The sequence below is a fragment of the Oncorhynchus kisutch genome, unplaced genomic scaffold, assembly GCF_002021735.2.
Source record: "Oncorhynchus kisutch isolate 150728-3 unplaced genomic scaffold, Okis_V2 scaffold971, whole genome shotgun sequence".
Lineage (NCBI taxonomy): Eukaryota > Metazoa > Chordata > Actinopteri > Salmoniformes > Salmonidae > Oncorhynchus > Oncorhynchus kisutch.
In genome coordinates, this window is record NW_022262916.1 from 39712 (window position 1) to 63035 (window position 23324).

At 47.7% G+C, this 23324-nt stretch overlaps 1 protein-coding gene across 1 annotated transcript in view; it reads left to right on the plus strand.

Annotated features, from left to right (window-relative positions):
* Nucleotides 1-147: 147 nt before the first annotated feature.
* LOC109882151 (islet cell autoantigen 1-like protein) overlaps nt 148-23324 on the plus strand; it is a 71787-nt gene continuing 48610 nt past the window's right edge. Inside the window, exons 1-5 of the mRNA XM_031817264.1 lie at nt 148-378; nt 14984-15043; nt 15152-15326; nt 21138-21210; nt 21519-21642. Of these exons, the coding sequence (XP_031673124.1) occupies nt 15036-15043; nt 15152-15326; nt 21138-21210; nt 21519-21642 (380 nt within the window). The 5' untranslated portion in view covers nt 148-378; nt 14984-15035. The remainder of the gene's footprint in view (nt 379-14983; nt 15044-15151; nt 15327-21137; nt 21211-21518; nt 21643-23324) is intronic.

Genomic DNA, 23324 nt, shown 5'->3' on the forward strand with positions numbered 1-23324 from the left:
ACGTCTCTGCAGCGACAGGACGGAGGGAACAGACACGTTGCATATCCTGTTTCTGTGCGTCAGTTCAGTTGGTTGGTGCTGCTAACGTGACCTGGAAACTCACTGCTGGACAACATGACTTCCTGACAGCTTCGTTCAATGGTAAAGACACAACAATGTGATGATGCAAGACGTGTTGCGTTTATATATAGGCAACGTATCCGCAGACCAAGTCATCTGGACTAGTTAACGTTACATTGGGTACAACTAGCAGGTTATACTGATGTAGGTTAGGAGCAAATTAGCTGCGCGTCCTGGAAAACGTCGCAAACATTTACGAGTTGCAACAGGAACCAGCAACATTTTTCTTCCTGAACACAAAGGTTGAGAAGACAGCAGGTTTGTGGTGAGATAACGGCATTGATCTTGCTTGATCTGGGCAGCTACAGGTAGCTGGCTCGACATACATTAACAATAGCAGCTGTCTGCCTCATTATGGTTAACCTGCTGGCGACGACAGGTGTCGAGCCCTGTTCTTAGTGCAGGAACACCCGGATGCATACAAGGAGTATACAGACAATGAGAACATATACTAGGGGGGTCCAACACATGACAGATTATACGAAGACCTTAAAAGATACACACGTATTGATTTGAACAGCTTATTGGAAGAATGTCGAATGTTCTTGACCTCCTCATGGAAGAGTGGGTTTTTAATTAGTGAATTTACATCACATGTCGAGATACATTTATAATACTCGAAGTTTTATGGTACGTATTGCTTTTTTGTTTTTACTGATAATTTCAAAATAATATTTAAATTCTATCTTTAACAATGTGAAGAGGGTTTTGTTCCCTCCTGTCGACCTCATTTCATGGATAAAGATTCTTCCATAAAAATGAACAAATTAAGTTACACCGGGGGTCGATATCATTTGGGTCAAAATAAATCATATCCGAGTCTTTCAAATGAACATTAATAGTATTTTATTTATTTAATAAAATCTTCTAACTCACTCCAAAATCTTCTGACATTAGAACAGTCCCAAAATAAATGTTCGGGAGTCTCTGGGTCACAACCACAAAATACACATTTGTTATCAATAGCTATTTTAAATCTGTGTATAATAAAGGTCTTTACAGGGTAGATTCTATGAATGAGTTTGTATGACACTTCTTTCACCTTATTAGATATACAATATTTACCAGATAACAACTAAACCATGTTCCAGTTCACTTGTCCTAGGGCTGCATTCCACTTCACTTGTCCTAGGGCTGCATTCCAGTTCACTTGTCCTAGGGCTGTATTCCAGGTCACTTGTCCTAGGGCTGCATTCCACTTCACTTGTCCTAGGGCTGCATTCCAGTTCACTTGTCCTAGGGCTGTATTCCAGTTCACTTGTCCTAGGGCTGTATTCCAGTTTACTTGTCCTAGGGCTGCATTCCAGTTCACTTGTCCTAGGGCTGTATTCCAGTTAACTTGTCCCAGGGCTGTATTCCAGTTTACTTGTCCTAGGGCTGCATTCCAGTTCACTTGTCCTAGGGCTGTATTCCAGGTCACTTGTCCTAGGGCTGTATTCCAGTTCACTTGTCCTAGGGCTGTATTCCAGGTCACTTGTCCTAGGGCTGCATTCAAGTACACTTGTCCTAGGGCTGCATTCCAGTTCACTTGTCCTAGGGCTGCATTCCAGTTCACTTGTCCTAGGGCTGCATTCCAGTTCACTTGTCCTAGGGCTGCATTCCAGTTCACTTGTCCTAGGGCTGCATTCCAGTCCACTTGTCCTAGGGCTGCATTCCAGTTCACTTGTCCTAGGGCTGTATTCCAGTTCACTTGTCCTAGGGCTGTATTCCAGGTCACTTGTCCTAGGGCTGCATTCCATTTCACTTGTCCTAGGGCTGCATTCCAGTACACTTGCCCTAGGGCTGCATTCCAGTACACTTGTCCTAGGGCTGCATTCCAGTACACTTGTCCTAGGGCTGCATTCCAGTTCACTTGTCCTAGGGCTGCATTCCAGTTCACTTGTCCTAGGGCTGCATTCCAGTTCACTTGTCCTAGGGCTGCATTCCAGTCCACTTGTCCTAGGGCTGCATTCCAGTACATTCTAGCAGAGGGAATAGTAACATCTTGACATGGTTTTCATATATACATGTTATTACATTTATTAATTAAATTCCTTCTAGCTGTATTGAGGCTATAAAATCCTCAACAGTTGCACTTGGAGTATTGTTATGTTCTCCTAACAGAAGAATAGCACCTTTAGGGACAGCTCTAACAGCACCTTTAGGGACAGCACCTTTAGGGACAGCACCTTTAGGGACAGCTCTAACAGCACCTTTAGGGACAGCACCTTTAGGGACAGCACCTTTAGGGACAGCACCTTTAGGGACAGCTCTAACACCACCTTTAGGGACAGCTCTAACAGCACCTTTAGGGACAGCACCTTTAGGGACAGCACCTTTAGGGACAGCACCTTTAGGGACAGCACCTTTAGGGACAGCTCTAACAGCACCTTTAGGGACAGCTCTAACAGCACCTTTAGGGACAGCTCTAACAGCACCTTTAGGGACAGCACCTTTAGGGACAGCTCTAACAGCACCTTTAGGGACAGCTCTAACAGCACCTTTAGGGACAGCACCTTTAGGGACAGCACCTTTAGGGACAGCACCTTTAGGGACAGCACCTTTAGGGACAGCTCTAACAGCACCTTTAGGGACAGCTCTAACAGCACCTTTAGGGACAGCTCTAACAGCACCTTTAGGGACAGCTCTAACAGCACCTTTAGGGACAGCTCTAACAGCACCTTTAGGGACATCACCTTTAGGGACAGCTCTAACAGCACCTTTAGGGACAGCACCTTTAGGGACAGCACCTTTAGGGACAGCACCAACAGCACCTTTAGGGACAGCTCTAACAGCACCTTTAGGGACAGCTCTAACAGCACCTTTAGGGACAGCTCTAACAGCACCTTTAGGGACAGCTCTAACAGCACCTTTAGGGACAGCTCTAACAGCACCTTTAGGGACAGCACCTTTAGGGACAGCACCTTTAGGGACAGCTCTAACAGCACCTTTAGGGACAGCTCTAACAGCACCTTTAGGGACAGCACCTTTAGGGACAGCTCTAACAGCACCTTTAGGGACAGCTCTAACAGCACCTTTAGGGACAGCTCTAACAACAGCTTTAGGGACAGCTCTAACAACACCTTTAGGGACAGCTCTAACAGCACCTTTAGGGACAGCTCTAACAGCACCTTTAGGGACATCACCTTTAGGGACAGCTCTAACAGCACCTTTAGGGACAGCACCTTTAGGGACAGCACCTTTAGGGACAGCACCAACAGCACCTTTAGGGACAGCTCTAACAGCACCTTTAGGGACAGCTCTAACAGCACCTTTAGGGACAGCTCTAACAGCACCTTTAGGGACAGCTCTAACAGCACCTTTAGGGACAGCTCTAACAGCACCTTTAGGGACAGCACCTTTAGGGACAGCACCTTTAGGGACAGCTCTAACAGCACCATTAGGGACAGCTCTAACAGCACCTTTAGGGACAGCATCTTTAGGGACAGCTCTAACAGCACCTTTAGGGACAGCTCTAACAGCACCTTTAGGGACAGCTCTAACAACACCTTTAGGCACAGCTCTAACAGCACCTTTAGGGACAGCACCTTTAGGGACAGCACCTTTAGGGACAGCTCTAACAGCACCTTTAGGGACAGCTCTAACAGCACCTTTAGGGACAGCACCTTTAGGGACAGCTCTAACAGCACCTTTAGGGACAGCACCTTTAGGGACAGCACCAACAGCACCTTTAGGACAGCTCTAACAGCACCTTTAGGGACAGCTCTAACAGCACCTTTAGGGACAGCTCTAACAGCACCTTTAGGGACAGCTCTAACAGCACCTTTAGGGACAGCACCTTTAGGGACAGCTCTAACAGCACCTTTAGGGACAGCTCTAACAGCACCTTTAGGGACAGCTCTAACAGCACCTTTAGGGACAGCTCTAACAGCACCTTTAGGGACAGCTCTAACAGCACCTTTAGGGACAGCTCTAACAGCACCTTTAGGGACAGCTCTAACAGCACCTTTAGGGACAGCTCTAACAGCACCTTTAGGGACAGCACCTTTAGGGACAGCTCTAACAGCACCTTTAGGGACAGCACCTTTAGGGACAGCTCTAACAACACCTTTAGGGACAGCTCTAACAGCACCTTTAGGGACAGCTCTAACAGCACCTTTAGGGACAGCACCTTTAGGGACAGCTCTAACAGCACCTTTAGGGACAGCACCTTTAGGGACAGCTCTAACAGCACCTTTAGGGACAGCACCTTTAGGGACAGCTCTAACAGCACCTTTAGGGACAGCACCTTTAGGAACAGCTCTAACAGCACCTTTAGGGACAGCTCTAACAGCACCTTTAGGGACAGCTCTAACAGCACCTTTAGGGACAGCACCTTTAGGGACAGCTCTAACAGCACCATTAGGGACAGCTCTAACAGCACCTTTAGGGACAGCACCTTTAGGGACAGCTCTAACAGCACCTTTAGGGACAGCTCTAACAGCACCTTTAGGGACAGCTCTAACAGCACCTTTAGGGACAGCTCTAACAGCACCTTAGGGACATCACCTTTAGGGACAGCTCTAACAGCACCTTTAGGGACAGCACCTTTAGGGACAGCACCTTTAGGGACAGCACCAACAGCACCTTTAGGGACAGCTCTAACAGCACCTTTAGGGACAGCTCTAACAGCACCTTTAGGGACAGCTCTAACAGCACCTTTAGGGACAGCTCTAACAGCACCTTTAGGGACAGCTCTAACAGCACCTTTAGGGACAGCACCTTTAGGGACAGCACCTTTAGGGACAGCTCTAACAGCACCTTTAGGGACAGCTCTAACAGCACCTTTAGGGACAGCTCTAACAACAGCTTTAGGGACAGCTCTAACAACACCTTTAGGGACAGCTCTAACAGCACCTTTAGGGACAGCTCTAACAGCACCTTTAGGGACATCACCTTTAGGGACAGCTCTAACAGCACCTTTAGGGACAGCACCTTTAGGGACAGCACCTTTAGGGACAGCACCAACAGCACCTTTAGGGACAGCTCTAACAGCACCTTTAGGGACAGCTCTAACAGCACCTTTAGGGACAGCTCTAACAGCACCTTTAGGGACAGCTCTAACAGCACCTTTAGGGACAGCTCTAACAGCACCTTTAGGGACAGCACCTTTAGGGACAGCACCTTTAGGGACAGCTCTAACAGCACCATTAGGGACAGCTCTAACAGCACCTTTAGGGACAGCACCTTTAGGGACAGCTCTAACAGCACCTTTAGGGACAGCTCTAACAGCACCTTTAGGGACAGCTCTAACAACACCTTTAGGCACAGCTCTAACAGCACCTTTAGGGACAGCACCTTTAGGGACAGCACCTTTAGGGACAGCTCTAACAGCACCTTTAGGGACAGCTCTAACAGCACCTTTAGGGACAGCACCTTTAGGGACAGCTCTAACAGCACCTTTAGGGACAGCACCTTTAGGGACAGCACCAACAGCACCTTTAGGGACAGCTCTAACAGCACCTTTAGGGACAGCTCTAACAGCACCTTTAGGGACAGCTCTAACAGCACCTTTAGGGACAGCTCTAACAGCACCTTTAGGGACAGCACCTTTAGGGACAGCTCTAACAGCACCTTTAGGGACAGCTCTAACAACACCTTTAGGGACAGCTCTAACAGCACCTTTAGGGACAGCTCTAACAGCACCTTTAGGGACAGCTCTAACAGCACCTTTAGGGACAGCTCTAACAGCACCTTTAGGGACAGCTCTAACAGCACCTTTAGGGACAGCTCTAACAGCACCTTTAGGGACAGCTCTAACAGCACCTTTAGGGACAGCTCTAACAGCACCTTTAGGGACAGCACCTTTAGGGACAGCTCTAACAGCACCTTTAGGGACAGCACCTTTAGGGACAGCTCTAACAACACCTTTAGGGACAGCTCTAACAGCACCTTTAGGGACAGCTCTAACAGCACCTTTAGGACAGCACCTTTAGGGACAGCTCTAACAGCACCTTTAGGGACAGCACCTTTAGGGACAGCTCTAACAGCACCTTTAGGGACAGCACCTTTAGGGACAGCTCTAACAGCACCTTTAGGGACAGCACCTTTAGGGACAGCTCTAACAGCACCTTTAGGGACAGCACCTTTAGGGACAGCTCTAACAGCACCTTTAGGGACAGCACCTTTAGGGACAGCTCTAACAGCACCTTTAGGGACAGCACCTTTAGGGACAGCTCTAACAGCACCTTTAGGGACAGCTCTAACAGCACCTTTAGGGACAGCTCTAACAGCACCTTTAGGGACAGCACCTTTAGGGACAGCTCTAACAACTATTTGATACTCCTCAGGAGTGAATGTAACATTGTGTGTTCTCATGAATTCTGCATAATCATATAGTTATTATTCAATAATTATTATTCGATAATCATATAGTTGTCCATCATTATTCAATAATGGTATAACCCAGATAATGCTGTTGCCAAACCAGTTCTTGAAAAACAAAGACTTGTTTTTGTATTTTATGTCTTTATTCTTCCAGATTGTATGTCTGTGGGGGGAAATTATGTTTGTACATGAGGTTCCAAGTTAAAGTACTTGTTAATGAAAGTTAGCAAGCTTGATAGTGTTTTTACCCACATCAAAGTTGCATTTGAGTAAGACTTCTAGACCACCAATCTGTTAGAATATTACATTAGGGATTATATTCCAAAATGCAATCCTTATTTCTTAAATAGTTTTGTATCCATTTAATCTGAAATATTATATTAGAGGTTTTAAAATCAAGAGCATTCAACCCTCCCTCACCCTGGGTGCTACATATTACCGCTTTTCTTAAATAATGAGGTTTATTCCTCCATATGAAGTTAAATAATTTAGTATCAACCATTTTAGTTACTGACAGAGGAACATCCAAGGCAGGGGAGGTATAAACTCATCTGGACCTTCAGATTGATAAAAGTTCACATCCAGATGAAGAAAGATCTCTTAATAACCAGGAGTTAAATCTCTTTCCAATTTCCTCAACAATAGGAGAGACATTTAAGTTGGCCCTTTCTTTCTGATCTTTGCTAATACCAAAATATGTGATCCCGTCTTTTACAGGGATATTACGTACTGAGTTTAAGTCACATCTTTTCAACTCAAAAAATTAAAATGTCCTAATATTCAGAGATAAACCAGATGCATGTGAGAAGGTAGGCCTGACCACCGACAAAACAATGAGACAGCCTATAGGGAGGAGGTTAGAGACCTGGCAGTGTGTTGCCAGGACAACAATCTCTCAATGTGAGCAAGACAAAGGAGCTGATTGTGGACTACAGGAAAAGGCCCCCATTAACATCAATGGGGCTGTAGTGGAGCAGCCCACTCCTGAGGAGTATCAAATAGTTGTTAGAGCTGTCCCTAAAGGTGCTATTCTTCTGAGAGAGCTTCAAGTTACTTGGTGTCCACATCACCAACGAACTATCATGGTCCAAACACACCAAGACAGTTGTGAAGAGGGCACGACAACACCTCCACATTGTATATAGCCTCGACATTGACTCTGTACCGTAACACCCTGTATATAGCCTCCACATTGACTCTGTACCGTAATACCCTGTATATAGCCTTTACATTGACTCTGTACCGTAACACCCTGTATATAGCCTCCACATTGACTCTGTACCGGTACCCCCTGTATATAGCCTCCACATTGACTCTGTACTGGTACCCCCTGTATATAGCCTCCACATTGACTCTGTACCGGTACTCCCTGTATATAGCCTCCACATTGACTCTGTACCGTAACACCCTGTATATAGCCTCCACATTGACTCTGTACCGTAATACCCTGTATATAGCCTCCACATTGACTCTGTACCGGTACCCCCTGTATATAGCCTCCACATTGACTCTGTACTGGTACCCCCTGTATATAGCCTCCACATTGACTCTGTACCGGTACTCCCTGTATATAGCCTCCACATTGACTCTGTACCGTAACACCCTGTATATAGCCTCCACATTGACTCTGTACCGTAATACCCTGTATATAGCCTCCACATTGACTCTGTACTGTAACACCCTGTATATAGCCTCCACATTGACTCTGTACTGGTACCCCCTGTATATAGCCTCCACATTGACTCTGTACTGGTACCCCCTGTATATAGACTCCACATTGACTCTGTACCATAACACCCTGTATATAGCCTCCACATTGACTCTGTACCGGTACCCCCTGTATATAGCCTCCACATAGACTCTGTACCGGTACCCCCTGTATATAGCCTCCACATTGACTCTGTACTGGTACCCCCTGTATATAGCCTCCACATTGACTCTGTACCGGTACCCCCTGTATATAGCCTCCACATTGACTCGGTACCGGTACCCCCTGTATATAGCCTCCACATTGACTCGGTACCGGTACCCCCTGTATATAGCCTCCACATTGACTCTGTACCGGTACCCCCCTGTATATAGCCTCCACATTGACTCGGTACCGGTACCCCCTGTATATAGCCTCCACATTGACTCGGTACCGGTACCCCCTGTATATAGCCTCCACATTGACTCGGTACCGGTACCCCCTGTATATAGCCTCCACATTGACTCTGTACCGGTACCCCCTGTATATAGCCTCCACATTGACTCGGTACCGGTACCCCCTGTATATAGCCTCCACATTGACTCTGTACTGGTACCCCCTGTATATAGTCTCCACATTGACTCTGTACCGGTACCCCCTGTATATAGCCTCCACATTGACTCGGTACCGGTACCCCCTGTATATAGCCTCCACATTGACTCTGTACCGGTACCCCCTGTATATAGTCTCCACATTGACTCTGTACCGGTACCCCCTGTATATAGCCTCCACATTGACTCTGTACCAGTACCCACTGTATATAGCCTCCACATTGACTCTGTACCGGTACCCCTGTATATAGCCTCCACATTGACTCTGTACCGGTACCCCCTGTATATAGCCTCCACATTGACTCTGTACCGTAACACCTGTATATAGCCTCCACATTGACTCTGTACCGGTACCCCCTGTATATAGCCTCCACATTGACTCTGTACCGGTGCCCCTGTATATAGCCTCCACATCGACTCTGTACCGGTACCCCCTGTATATAGCCTCCACATTGACTCGGTACCGGGTACCCCCTGTATATAGCCTCCACATTGACTCTGTACCGGTACCCCCTGTATATAGCCTCCACATTGACTCTGTACCGGTACCCCTGTATATAGCCTCCACATTGACTCTGTACCGGTACCCCCTGTATATAGCCTCCACATTGACTCTGTACCGGTACCCCCTGTATATAGCCTCCACATTGACTCTGTACCGGATACCCGCCTGTATATAGCCTCCACATTGACTCGTACCCCCTGTATATAGCCTCCACATTGACTCTGTACCGGTACCCCCTGTATATAGCCTCCACATTGACTCTGTACCGGTACCCCCTGTATATAGTCTCCACATTGACTTGTACCGGTACCCCCTGGTATATAGTCTCCACATTGACTCTGTACCGGTACCCCCTGTATATAGCTCCACATTGACTTGTACCGGTACCCCCTGTATATAGCCTCCACATTGACTCTGTACCGTACCCCCTGTATATAGCCTCCACATGACTCTGTACCAGTACCCATGTATATAGCCTCCACATTGACTCTGTACCGGTACCCCCTGTATATAGCCTCCACATTGACTCTGTACCGTAACACCCTGTATATAGCCTCCACATTGACTCTGTACCGGTACCCCCTGTATATAGCCTCCACATTGACTCTGTACCGGTACCCCCTGTATATAGCCTCCACATTGACTCTGTACCGGTACCCCCTGTATATAGCCTCCACATTGACTCGGTACCGGTACCCCCTGTATATAGCCTCCACATTGACTCTGTACCGGTACCCCCTGTATATAGCCTCCACATTGACTCTGTACCGGTACCCCTGTATATAGCCTCCACATTGACTCTGTACCGGTACCCCCTGTATATAGCCTCCACATTGACTCTGTACCGGTACCCCCTGTATATAGCCTCCACATTGACTCTGTACCGGTACCCCCTGTATATAGCCTCCACATTGACTCTGTACCGGTACCCCCTGTATATAGCCTCCACATTGACTCTGTACCGGTACCCCTGTATAAAGCCTCCACATTGACTCTGTACCGGTACCCCTGTATATAGCCTCCACATTGACTCTGTACCGGTACCCCCTGTATATAGCCTCCACATGACTCTGTACCGGTACCCCTGTATATAGCCTCCACATTGACTCTGTACCGGTACCCCTTGTTTATAGCCTCCACGTTGACTCTGTACCGGTACCCCCTGTATATAGCCTCCACATTGACTCTGTACCGGTACCCCCTGTATATAGCCTCCACATTGACTCTGTACCGGTACCCCCTGTATATAGCCTCCACATTGACTCTGTACCGGTACCCCCTGTATATAGCCTCCACATTGACTCTGTACCGGTACCCCCTGTATATAGCCTCCACATTGACTCTGTACCGGTACCCCCTGTATATAGCCTCCACATTGACTCTGTACCGGTACCCCTTGTATATAGCCTCCACATTGACTCTGTACCGGTACCCCCTGTATATAGCCTCCACATTGACTCTGTACCGGTACCCCTTGTTTATAGCCTCCACATTGACTCTGTACCGGTACCCCTTGTTTATAGCATCGTTGTTGTTATTTATTGTGTTATTTTTTATTTTATTTTATTTTTTACTTTAGTTTATTTAGTAAATATTTCTTAACTCTATTTCTTGAACCGCATTGTTGGTGAAGGGCTTGTAACTAAGCATTTCACGGTAAGGTATACCTACACCTGTTGTATTCGGCGCATGTGACGAATAAAATTAGATTTGATGACCTTCCCTTTAAATACACCTCTTAACTGCTACACCTGCAGAGTGGTTGTTGCCATATGATAACCAGATGCCATTACCCCATAGATCAGAATAACAAGTATGAGTTTCTTGTAGAAAGTAACTGTCTGCTTCAAACCGTTTGCAGTACAGGAAAATAGCCTTATGTTTGACTAAATCACCAGTACCCCTGACATTATTATACGTTTTTAAAATAATACAATACAGTTTCTCCCTGCCTCTCGAGCTGCTGCCACCATCCGCCACAGTTTCCCCCTGCCTCTCGAGCTGCTGCCACCATCCGCCACAGTTTCTCCCTGCCTCTCGAGCTGCTGCCACCATCCGCCACAGTTTCTCCCTGCCTCTCGAGCTGCTGCCACCATCCGCCACAGTTTCTCCCTGCCTCTCGAGCTGCTGCCACCATCCGCCACAGTTTCTCCTTGCCTCTCGAGCTGCTGCCACCATCCGCCACAGTTTCTCCTTGCCTCTCGAGCTGCTGCCACCATCCGCCACAGTTTCTCCCTGCCTCTCGAGCTGCTGCCACCATCCGCCACAGTTTCTCCCTGCCTCTCGAGCTGCTGCCACCATCCGCCACAGTTTCTCCCTGCCTCTCGAGCTGCTGCCACCATCCGCCACAGTTTCTCCCTGCCTCTCGAGCTGCTGCCACCATCCGCCACAGTTTCTCCCTGCCTCTCGAGCTGCTGCCACCATCCGCCACAGTTTCTCCCTGCCTCTCGAGCTGCTGCCACCATCCGCCACAGTTTCTCCCTGCCTCTCGAGCTGCTGCCACCATCCGCCACAGTTTCTCCCTGCCTCTCGAGCTGCTGCCACCATCCGCCACAGTTTCTCCCTGCCTCTCGAGCTGCTGCCACCATCCGCCACAGTTTCTCCCTGCCTCTCGAGCTGCTGCCACCATCCGCCACAGTTTCTCCCTGCCTCTCGAGCTGCTGCCACCATCCGCCACAGTTTCTCCCTGCCTCTCGAGCTGCTGCCACCAGCCGCCACAGTTTCTCCTTGCCTCTCGAGCTGCTGCCACCATCCGCCACAGTTTCTCCCTGCCTCTCGAGCTGCTGCCACCATCCGCCACAGTTTCTCCCTGCCTCTCGAGCTGCTGCCACCATCCGCCACAGTTTCTCCCTGCCTCTCGAGCTGCTGCCACCATCCGCCACAGTTTCTCCCGTGTCACTTTGTCCGCAGAGGTCAGATCCTTCGTGAACCTCAATGTTTGCTTGATGTGGACCTCACAGTTCTTCGCTCGCCTCCAGAGAAGATCCTGTGTAGATCTGTTCTTCGCTCGCCTCCAGAGAAGATCCCGTGTAGATCTGTTCTTCGCTCGCCTCCAGAGAAGATCCCGTGTAGATCTGTTCTTCGCTCGCCTCCAGAGAAGATCCCGTGTAGATCTGTTCTTCGCTCGCCTCCAGAGAAGATCCCGTGTAGATCTGTTCTTCGCTCGCCTCCAGAGAAGATCCCGTGTAGATCTGTTCTTCGCTCGCCTCCAGAGAAGATCCCGTGTAGATCTGTTCTTCGCTCGCCTCCAGAGAAGATCCCGTGTAGATCTGTTCTTCGCTCGCCTCCAGAGAAGATCCCGTGTAGATCTGTTCTTCGCTCGCCTCCAGAGAAGATCCCGTGTAGATCTGTTCTTCGCTCGCCTCCAGAGAAGATCCCGTGTAGATCTGTTCTTCGCTCGCCTCCAGAGAAGATCCCGTGTAGATCTGTTCTTCGCTCGCCTCCAGAGAAGATCCCGTGTAGATCTGTTCTTCGCTCGCCTCCAGAGAAGATCCCGTGTAGATCTGTTCTTCGCCCGCCTCCAGAGAAGATCCCGTGTAGATCTGTTCTTCGCCCGCCTCCAGAGAAGATCCCGTGTAGATCTGTTCTTCGCCCGCCTCCAGAGAAGATCCCGTGTAGATCTGTTCTTCGCCCGCCTCCAGAGAAGATCCCGTGTAGATCTGTTCTTCGCCCGCCTCCAGAGAAGATCCCGTGTAGATCTGTTCTTCGCCCGCCTCCAGAGAAGATCCCGTGTAGATCTGTTCTTCGCCCGCCTCCAGAGAAGATCCCGTGTAGATCTGTTCTTCGCCCGCCTCCAGAGAAGATCCCGTGTAGATCTGTTCTTCACTCGCCTCCAGAGAAGATCCCGTGTAGATCTGTTCTTCGCTCGCCTCCAGAGAAGATCCCGTGTAGATCTGTTCTTCGCTCGCCTCCAGAGAAGATCCCGTGTAGATCTGTTCTTCGCTCGCCTCCAGAGAAGATCCCGTGTAGATCTGTTCTTCGCTCGCCTCCAGAGAAGATCCCGTGTAGATCTGTTCTTCGCTCGCCTCCAGAGAAGATCCCGTGTAGATCTGTTCTTCGCTCGCCTCCAGAGAAGATCCCGTGTAGATCTGTTCTTCGCTCGCCTCCAGAGAAGATCCCGTGTAGATCTGTTCTTCGCTCGCCTCCAGAGAAGATCCCGTGTAGATCTGTTCTTCGCTCGCCTCCAGAGAAGATCCCGTGTAGATCTGTTCTTCGCTCGCCTCCAGAGAAGATCCCGTGTAGATCTGTTCTTCGCTCGCCTCCAGAGAAGATCCCGTGTAGATCTGTTCTTCGCTCGCCTCCAGAGAAGATCCCGTGTAGATCTGTTCTTCGCTCGCCTCCAGAGAAGATCCCGTGTAGATCTGTTCTTCGCTCGCCTCCAGAGAAGATCCCGTGTAGATCTGTTCTTCGCTCGCCTCCAGAGAAGATCCTGTGTAGATCTGTTAGTGAACCGAATGATTGTTGTCCTCAGTCTCTTGTCTTGATCGTTGAGTCAAACGATGGATGATGTCCACATTTTCCTGAAGTTTGGCTTTTTGTTTTGGGAATGACAACTCCACAGATGTCAACAACTCTGGAATGACAGCTCCACAGATGTCAACAACTCTGTATTTGATGTCCTCACCCGCCTGCTCTGGAATTCCATGGAGCCTCAGGTTCCACCTGCGCTGGTATCTCTCCACCTCATTCACCTTCTTTTCACTTTCCTGGCAGATAACTTCCACCTTCTTCATGTCACTTTTGAGGTTTTTCACGTCTCCAGAGGTAAAGTCAACAGATTTTGGGGTCGCAGGTAGCTTAGTGGTTGGAGCTTTGGGCCAGTAACCAAAAGGTTGCTAGATCTAATCCCCGAGCTGACAAGGTAGAAATCTGTTGTTCTGCCCCTGAACAGGCAGTTAACCCACCGTTCCTAGGCCGTCATTGTAAATCAGAATTTGTTCTTAACTGACTTGCCTAGTTAAATAAAGGTAAAAATAAAAAAAAATACTTTTTCATGGTATTCGTCCTAACCATGTCCTCCAAGCCATCTGCCTTTTCATCTGTCTTTGCTGTCAAAAGCATCCCAATGTTGTTTTGCATCTCAAGAAGTGGCATACCCTCTTGGGTGTCGGGGTCGTAAGGTAACGACCTGAACCGGGGACTGGAAGGGTGCAAGTTGTCAGCATTGTTGTCCGTGCACTTCACATTTCAAAAGAGGAGTACCCAAGACCATCTGTTAATCTGTTAATCTGTTAATTTTTTCCCCCTTTGGTTCTGGTCGTGGAAGTTTCCATGTAAGACAAGCTAGTTTTTGAGCTAGCTAGCTGATCTGGCTATCTAGTGTCGTCGCTAACTTAGTTTTAGAGGTTAATAACTTGCAGAAAGTAATCAATTACTTTGGTTAACAAACAAAATCATATTCATACAGGGTTTTATGACCTTAGAAATGACCAGATGGTCATATATGGGTGAGGAAATCAAATAATTCCTTCAGCAACCAAAAAGCACATCTGCGCTGACCGCCATCTTGTGCTTCGTAATGGACAGTCATTTCACCTGTTTATGTTAATACCACAGCAGGTAACCTGTCAATAAGCACACTCCCTTTTGTATTTAGGGTGCATGCCTACTGAAGAAGTTTTGCACCACAACCACCTCAACAATGACCTCTCGTATCTTGTCAACTAGCTTTATAGGCTTTCTTACAGTTTCAAGTATGGGGATTAAACCATACGCATCTGACATTCACAACGTTCTCAATCTCCACTATTTCAGGCTGCGTGTTGATGTAACAGAACAACCGGAACAGAACAGAGCTGAAGATTAGATGGACGGGTATGAAGCAGCTAATCATTACTTAAGTCACTGTCTTTAAAAGTCTTAAATCAATTAAAGAAAATGCATGAGATGTAATCTCGGGGAAACCCTAACCACCCCCTCCAGGTTTGCAGGTGACATACTGAGCGGTGGCCGGGCGTTGCTAGGTGAGGACAGCTCGGTCATGGCCCGCATGCAGAAGAAGTTTTGGAAGACGAAGCAGGTTCTGATCAAGGCCACAGGGAAGAAGGAGGATGAGTACGTGGTGGCTTCTGATGCCGACCTCGACGCCAAGCTGGAGGTAGGACCCTGACCTTTAACCCCTAACTCTAACGTGGTGTCTTCTGATGCCGACCTCTACGCCAAGCTGGAGGTAGGACCCTGACCTTTAACCCCTAACTCTAACGTGGTGTCTTCTGATGCCGACCTCGACGCCAAGCTGGAGGTAGGACCCTGACCTTTAACCCCTAACTCTAACGTGGTGTCTTCTGATGCTGACCTCGACGCCAAGCTGGAGGTAGAACCCTGACCTTTAACCCCTAACTCTAACGTGGTGTCTTCTGATGCCGACCTCGACGCCAAGCTGGAGGTAGGACCCTGACCTTTAACCCCTAACTCTAACGCGGTGGCTTCACCCACTGTTACTCAGAGAGAGTGAGAGTCTCATGCGTCCAATTCTCTCTGTGTTACTAACTGAACCACACGTTCTGTTTCCTGTCCAATTATCTCTCTGTGTTACTAACTGAACCACACGTTCTGTTTCCTGTCCAATTATCTCTCTGTGTTACTAACTGAACCACACGTTCTGTTTCCTGTCCAATTATCTCTCTGTGTTACTAACTGAACCACACGTTCTGTTTCCTGTCCAATTATCTCTCCGTGTTACTAACTGATCAGAGTAAGATAGCTCTGCAGTTCTGTCTGTATAGTACATTAGCAGACAGATATAACAGTAGTGTGTCTATATGATCAGAGTAAGATAGCTCTGCAGTTCTGTCTGTATAGTACATTAGCAGACAGATATAACAGTAGTGTGTCTATATGATCAGAGTAAGATAGTTCTGCAGTTCTGTCTGTATAGTACATTAGCAGACAGATATAACAGTAGTGTGTCTATATGATCAGATCAGCCAGGGATCAGATGTTCTCATACAACCTGACTCTTTGCTTTGAGAGTTTTCCCTGTGGAATCACACTATGAAGGATTTTTATAGTTTCTTATCAATGTTTCAATTCAATTCAATTCAAGGGCTTTATTGGCATGGGAAACATGTGTTAACATTGCCAAAGCAAGTGAGGTAGATAATATATAAAGTGAATATATAAAGTTAAATAAACAATAAATATTAACAGCAAACATTACACATACAGAAGTTTCAAAACAATAAAGACATTACAAATGTCATATTATATATATATATATATACAGTGTTTTAACAATGTACAAATGGTTGAAGGACACAAGATAAAATAAATAAGCATAAATATGGGTTGTATTTACAATGGTGTGTGTTCTTCGCTGGTTGCCCTTTTCTCATGGCAACAGGTCACAAATCTTGCTGCTGTGATGGTGTAACAGTACTCGTCTTGCGTTGTGTACAATCAGTCATCGACACGGAACTCCAACATGTAGCACCAGTCATGTAGCTTTATTCGCTGGTTTGGTGCTTGTTCACTGGGCAGTTACCAAAATAATACAATTACAATATAATATCGTTAACAATGTACCTGATAAGAACGACACAAAATTGCACGTCATGCAATGCACGTCTCACCATCCAACTCTGCACTCACGCACTGTACAAAATATATGAAACCCCCCCCCCCCACCAGACACGGTAAATTGCTAGCTAGTACTGGCGGGAATTCTCTACAACAAAATGCACAACAAATATTCTCCAAAAACCACTGCATCTTATGTGTGATGTTCGAATAACATGTACAAACAATTTGATATAAATTGTACATTTAAATCATCACTTGAGAGTATAAAAATCACTTTTGATGTACAGTGCTTTGCAACCAACAACTTACCGCTGGTTTGGTGCTTGTTCACTGGGTCGATTCTAACTGGAACATCCCCCCTCGTAAGCAAGCTACGCAAACCAGCCAATAAGATGCCATGTTGAGTAGGTGAAGGCAAGACAAACTCAAACCAAAAACCCATTGGCTTAACAATAAAGTGGCAAGGGGAATCACCAATATAACCCTGTTACAATGGCACACTGTGGAATTTCACCCAGTAGATATGGGAGTTCAAGTACAGCTCAGTTTCCACCTCATTTTGTGGGCAGTGAGCACATAGCCTGTCTTCTCTTGAGAGCCATGTCTGCCTACGGCGGCCTTTCTCAATAGCAAGGCTATGCTCACTGAGTCTGTACATAGTCAAAGCTTTCCTTAATTTTGGGTCAGTCACAGTGGTCAGGTATTCCGCCGCTGTGTACTCTCTGTGTAGGGCCAAATAGCATTCTAGTTTGCTCTGTTTTTTTGTTAATTCTTTCCAATGTGTCAAGTAATTATATTTTTGTTTTCTCATGAAAACAATTGTCTAATTGTGCTGCTGTCCTGGGGCTCTGTAGGGTGTGTTTGTGTTTGTGAACAGAGCCCCAGGACCAGCTTGCTTAGGGGACTCTTCTCCAGGTTCATCTCTCTGTAGGTGATGGCTTTGTTATGGAAGGTTTGGGAATCGCTTCCTTTTAGGTGGTTATAGAATTTAACGGCTCTTTTCTGGATTTTGATAATTAGTGGGTATCAGCCTAATTCTGCTCTGCATGCATTATTTCGTGTTCTACGTTGTACACGGAGGATATTTTTGCAGAATTCTGCGTGCAGAGTCTCAATTTGGTGTTTGTCCCATTTTGTGAAGTCTTGGTTGGTGAGCGGACCCCAGACCTCACAACCATAAAGGGCAATGGACTCTCTGACTGATTCAAGTATTTGTAGCCAAATCCTAATTGGTATGTTGAAATTTATGTTCCTTTTGATGGCATAGAATGCCCTTCTTGCCTTGTCTCTCAGATCGTTCACAGCTTTGTGGAAGTTACCTGTGGCGCTGATGTTTAGGCCAAGGTATGTATAGTTTTTTGTGTGCTCTAGGGCAACAGTGTCTAGATGGAATTTGTATTTGTGGTCCTGGTGACTGGACCTTTTTTGGAACACCATTATTTTGGTCTTACTGAGATTTACTGTCAGGGCCCAGGTCTGACAGAATCTGTGCATAAGATCTAGGTGCTGCTGTGTCTCTCTTTCTCTGTTTCTGTCTTTCTGTGTCTGTGTCTTTCTCTGCCTCTGTCTGTCTTTCTATCTCTGTCTTTGTCTCTGTCTGTCTCTCTCTGTCTTTCTGTGTCAGTCTGTGTCTTTGTCTGTCCTGTCTGTCTGTATGTCTTTCTCTCTCTGTCTTTGTCTCTGTCTCTGTTTTTCTCTCACTGTCTTTCTCTGTCTCTGTTGGTCTTTCTTGGTTGTTCTTTGTCTGTCTTTGTTTGTTTCTTTCTGTCCTTCTGTTTCTGTCCTTCTGTTTCTGTCCTTCTGTTTCTGTCTTTCTGTGTCTGTCTCTGTTTCTTTCTGTCTCTGTGGAGTCGCAATTCAACGGCTCAGACTCAAGACGCATGTGGCATGGAATCCAGACAATCACGGATTATAAATGTAAAACCAGCCACGTCGCGGACACCGACGTCTTGCTCCCAGACAAGCTAAACACCTTCTTCGCTCGCTTTGAGGATAACAAAGTACTCCTGACGCAGGCTCAACAGTCTGGACACACCCACAGTACCAGTCAACAGTCTGGACACACCCACAGTACCAGTCAACAGTCTGGACACACCTACAGTACCAGTCAACAGTCTGGACACACCTACAGTACCAGTCTGGACACACCCACAGTACCAGTCAACAGCCTGGACACACCCACAGTACCAGTTTTATACACACCTACTCATTCAAGGGTTTTTCTTTATTTTTACTATTCTACATTGTATAATAATAGTGAAGACATCAAAACTATGAAATAACACATATGGAATCATGTAGAAAATGTGTGTTTAAAAAAAAAAAAGTTATATTCTTCAAAGTAGCCACCCTTTGCCTTAATGACAGCTTTGCACACTCTTGGCATTCTCTCAACCAGCTTCATGAGGAATGCTTTTCCAACAGTTTTGAAGGAGTTCCCACATATGCTGAGCAATTGTTGGCTGCTTTTCCTTCACTCTGCGGTCCAACTCATTCCAAACCATCTCAGTTGGGTTGAGGTCGGGTGATTGGGGAGGCTAGGTCATCTGATGCAGCACTCCATCACTCTCCTTCTTGGTCAAATAGCCCTTACACAGCCTGGAGGTGTGTTTTGGGTCATTGTCCTGTTGAAAAACAAATTATAGGGGCATCCCGGGTGGCGCAGTGGTGCCACCAGAGACTCTGGGTTCGTGCCCAGGCTCTGTCGTAACCGGCCGCGACCGGGAGGTCCGTGGGACGACGCACAATTGGCCTAGCGTCGTCCGGGTTAGGGAGGGTTTGGCCGGTAGGGATATCCTTGTCTCATCGCGCACCAGCGACTCCTGTGGCGGGCTGGGCGCAGTGCGCGCTAACAAAGGTTGCCAGGTGCACGGTGTTCCCTCCGACACATTGGTGCGGCTGGCTTCCGGGTGGGATGCGCACTGTGTTATGAAGCAGTGCGGCTTGGTTGGGTTGTGTATCGGAGGACACATGACTTTCGACCTTCGTCTCTCCCTACAAGATAATAGCTACTAACAATTGGATACCACGAAATTGGGGAGAAAAGGGGGTAAAATCCCCCCCCGAAAAAAGAAGAAAAACAAATGATAGTTCCACTAAGCACAAACCTCCTCCATGCTTCACGGTGGGAACTACACATGCGGAAATCATCCGTTTACCTACTCTGCGTCTCTCAAAGACACGGTGGTTGGAACCAAAAATCTCAAATTTGGACTCATCAGACCAAAGGACAGATTTCCACAGGTCTAATGTTCATTGCTCATGTTTCTTGGCCCAAGCAAGTCTCTTAGTAGTGTTTTCTTTGCAGCAATTTGACCACGAAGGCCTGATCCACGTAGTCTCCTCTGAACAGTTGATGTTGAGATGTGTCTGTTACTTGAAGCATTTATTTGGGCTGCAGTCTGAGGTGCAGTTAACTCTAATGAACTTATCCTCTGCAGCAGAGGTAACTCTGGGTCTTCCTTTCCTGTGGCGGTCCTCATAAGAGACAGTTTCATCATATATCTTGATGGTTTTTGTGACTGCACTTGAAGAAACTTTAGAAGTTCTTGAAATGTTCCTGAATTGACTGACCTTAAATGTCCTAAAGTAATGATGGACTGTTGCTACTCTTTGCTTATTTGAGGGCTATCTTCTGTATACCACCCCTACCTTGTCACAACACACTGGACCCACTGTTACTGTCTGGCTGGCTGGACCCACTGTTACTGTCTGGCTGGCTGGACCCACTGGTACTGTCTGGCTGGCTGGACCCACTGGTACTGTCTGGCTGGACCCACTGTTACTGTCTGGCTGGCTGGACCCACTGGTACTGTCTGGCTGGCTGGACCCACTGGTACTGTCTGGCTGGCTGGACCCACTGTTACTGTCTGGCTGGCTGGACCCACTGTTACTGTCTGGCTGGCTGGACCCACTGTTACTGGCTGGCTGGACCCACTGTTACTGTCTGACTGGCTGGACCCACTGTTACTGTCTGACTGGCTGGACCCACTGTTACTGGCTGGCTGGACCCACTGTTACTGTCTGGCTGGCTGGACCCACTGTTACTGGCTGGCTGGACCCACTATTACTGTCTGGCTGGCTGGACCCACTATTACTGTCTGGCTGGCTGGACCCACTGTTACTGTCTGGCTGGCTGGACCCACTGTTACTGTCTGGCTGGACCCACTGTTACTGTCTGGCTGGCTGGACCCACTGTTACTGTCTGGCTGGACCCACTATTACTGTCTGTCTGGACCCACTATTACTGTCTGACTGGCTGGACCCACTGTTACTGTCTGGCTGGATCCACTGTTTCTGGCTGGCTGGACCCACTGTTACTGTCTGGATTGTATAGTGTATGTTTGCACTCACACACCCGTTGTCTTGTCTGTCTGTCTGTCTCTAGTTGTTCCACTCGGTACAGACCACCTCCACTGAGCTGTTGAAGGTGATTGAGAAATACCAGCGAAGGATCACACGTGAGTTACCCCTGTTACTATGGTTACCACTTTATTAAAGACAGACCACGAAATAGACAGTAACATAACATAACTCCCTCCCTGTGTGTTCCAGACCTGTCTCAGGAGGGTTAGGTTATGACATTCCTCTGTTTCAGACCTGTCTCAGGAGGGTTAGGTTATGACATTCCTGTGTTCCTGACCTGTCTCAGGAGGGTTAGGTTATGTTGAGGTTAGGTTATGACATTCCTGTGTTCCAGACCTGTCTCAGGAGGGTTATGTTGAGGTTGGGTTAGGTTATGTTGAGGTATGACATTCCTGTGTTCCAGATCTGTCTCAGGAGGAGAATGAGTTGGGGATGTTTCTGAGGTTCCAGGCAGAACACGACCGCACCAAGGCTGGCAACATGATGGACGCAACTAGCAAGGCCCTGTGTGCCTCGGCCAAGCAGAGGTCAGAACCATCATAACCCCTAACCCAGCAAGGCCCTGTGTTGCCCGCCCCAGAGTTAATACTGGATCTGCTATGTTAATGTTTATGTGTCAGGCTGGTCCTGTGCCCGTCCCCAGAGTTAATACTGGATCTGCGATGTTAATGTTAAAATGTCAGGCTGGTCCTGTGCCCGCCCCCAGAGTTAATACTGGATCTGCTATGTTAATGTGTCAGGCTGGTCCTGTGCCTGCCCCCAGAGTTAATACTGGATCTGCTATGTTAATGTGTCAGGCTGGTCCTGTGCCTGCCCCCAGAGTTAATACTGGATCTGCTATGTTAATGCTTATGTGTCAGGCTGGTCCTGTGCCCGTCCCCAGAGTTAATAATGGGTCTGCTATGTTCATGTTTATGTGTCAGGCTGGTCCTGTGCCTGCCCCCAGAGTTAATACTGGATCTGCTATGTTAATGTTTATGTGTCAGGCTGGTCCTGTGCCCGCCCCCAGAGTTAATACTGGATCTGCTATGTTAATGTGTCAGGCTGGTCCTGTGCCTGCCCCCAGAGTTAATACTGGATCTGCTATGTTAATGTGTCAGGCTGGTCCTGTGCCTGTCCCCAGAGTTAATAATGGATCTGCTATGTTCATGTTTATGTGTCAGGCTGGTCCTGTGCCCACCCCCAGTTAATACTGGATCTGCTATGTTAATGTGTCAGGCTGGTCCTGTGCCAGCCCCCAGAGTTAATACTAGGTCTGCTATGTTTATGTGTCTGGCTGGGCCTGTGCCCGCCCCCAGAGTTAATACTGGATCTGCTATGTTAATGTGTCAGGCTGGTCCTGTGCCCGCCCCCAGAGTTAATACTGGATCTGCTATGTTAATGTTTATGTGTCAGGCTGGTCCTGTGCCCACCCGCAGAGTTAATACTGGATCTGCTATGTTAATGTGTCAGGCTGGTCCTGTGCCTGCCCCCAGAGTTAATACTGGATCTGCTATGTTCATGTTTGTGTCAGGCTGGTCCTGTGCCCTCCCCCAGAGTTAATACTGGATCTGCTATGTTAATGTTTATGCATCAGGCTGGTCCTGTGCCCACCCCCAGAGTTAATACTGGATCTGCTATGTTAATGTGTCAGGCTGGTCCTGTGCCTGCCCCCAGAGTTAATACTGGATCTGCTATGTTAATGTTTGTGTCAGGCTGGTCCTGTGCCCTCCCCCAGAGTTAATACTGGATCTGCTATGTTAATGTTTATGCATCAGGCTGGTCCTGTGCCCGTCCCCGGAGTTAATACTGGATCTGCTATGATAATGTTTGTGTCAGGCTGGTCCTGTGCCCGCCCCCAGAGTTAATACTAGGTCTGCTATGTTTATGTGTCAGGCTGGTCCTGTGCCCGCCCCCAGAGTTAATACTGGATCTGCTATGTTAATGTTTATGTGTCAGGCTGGTCCTGTGCCCACCCCCAGAGTTAATACTGGATCTGCTATGTTAATGTTTCAGGCTGGTCCTGTGCCCACCCCCATAGTTAATACTGGATCTGCTATTTTAATATGTCAGGCTGGTCCTGTGCCTGCCCCCAGAGTTAATACTAGATCTGCTATGTTTATGTGTCAGGCTGGTCCTGTGCCCGCCCCCAGAGTTAATACTGGATCTGCTATGTTAATGTTTGTGTCAGGCTGATCCTGTGCCCACCCCCAGAGTTAATCCTGGATCT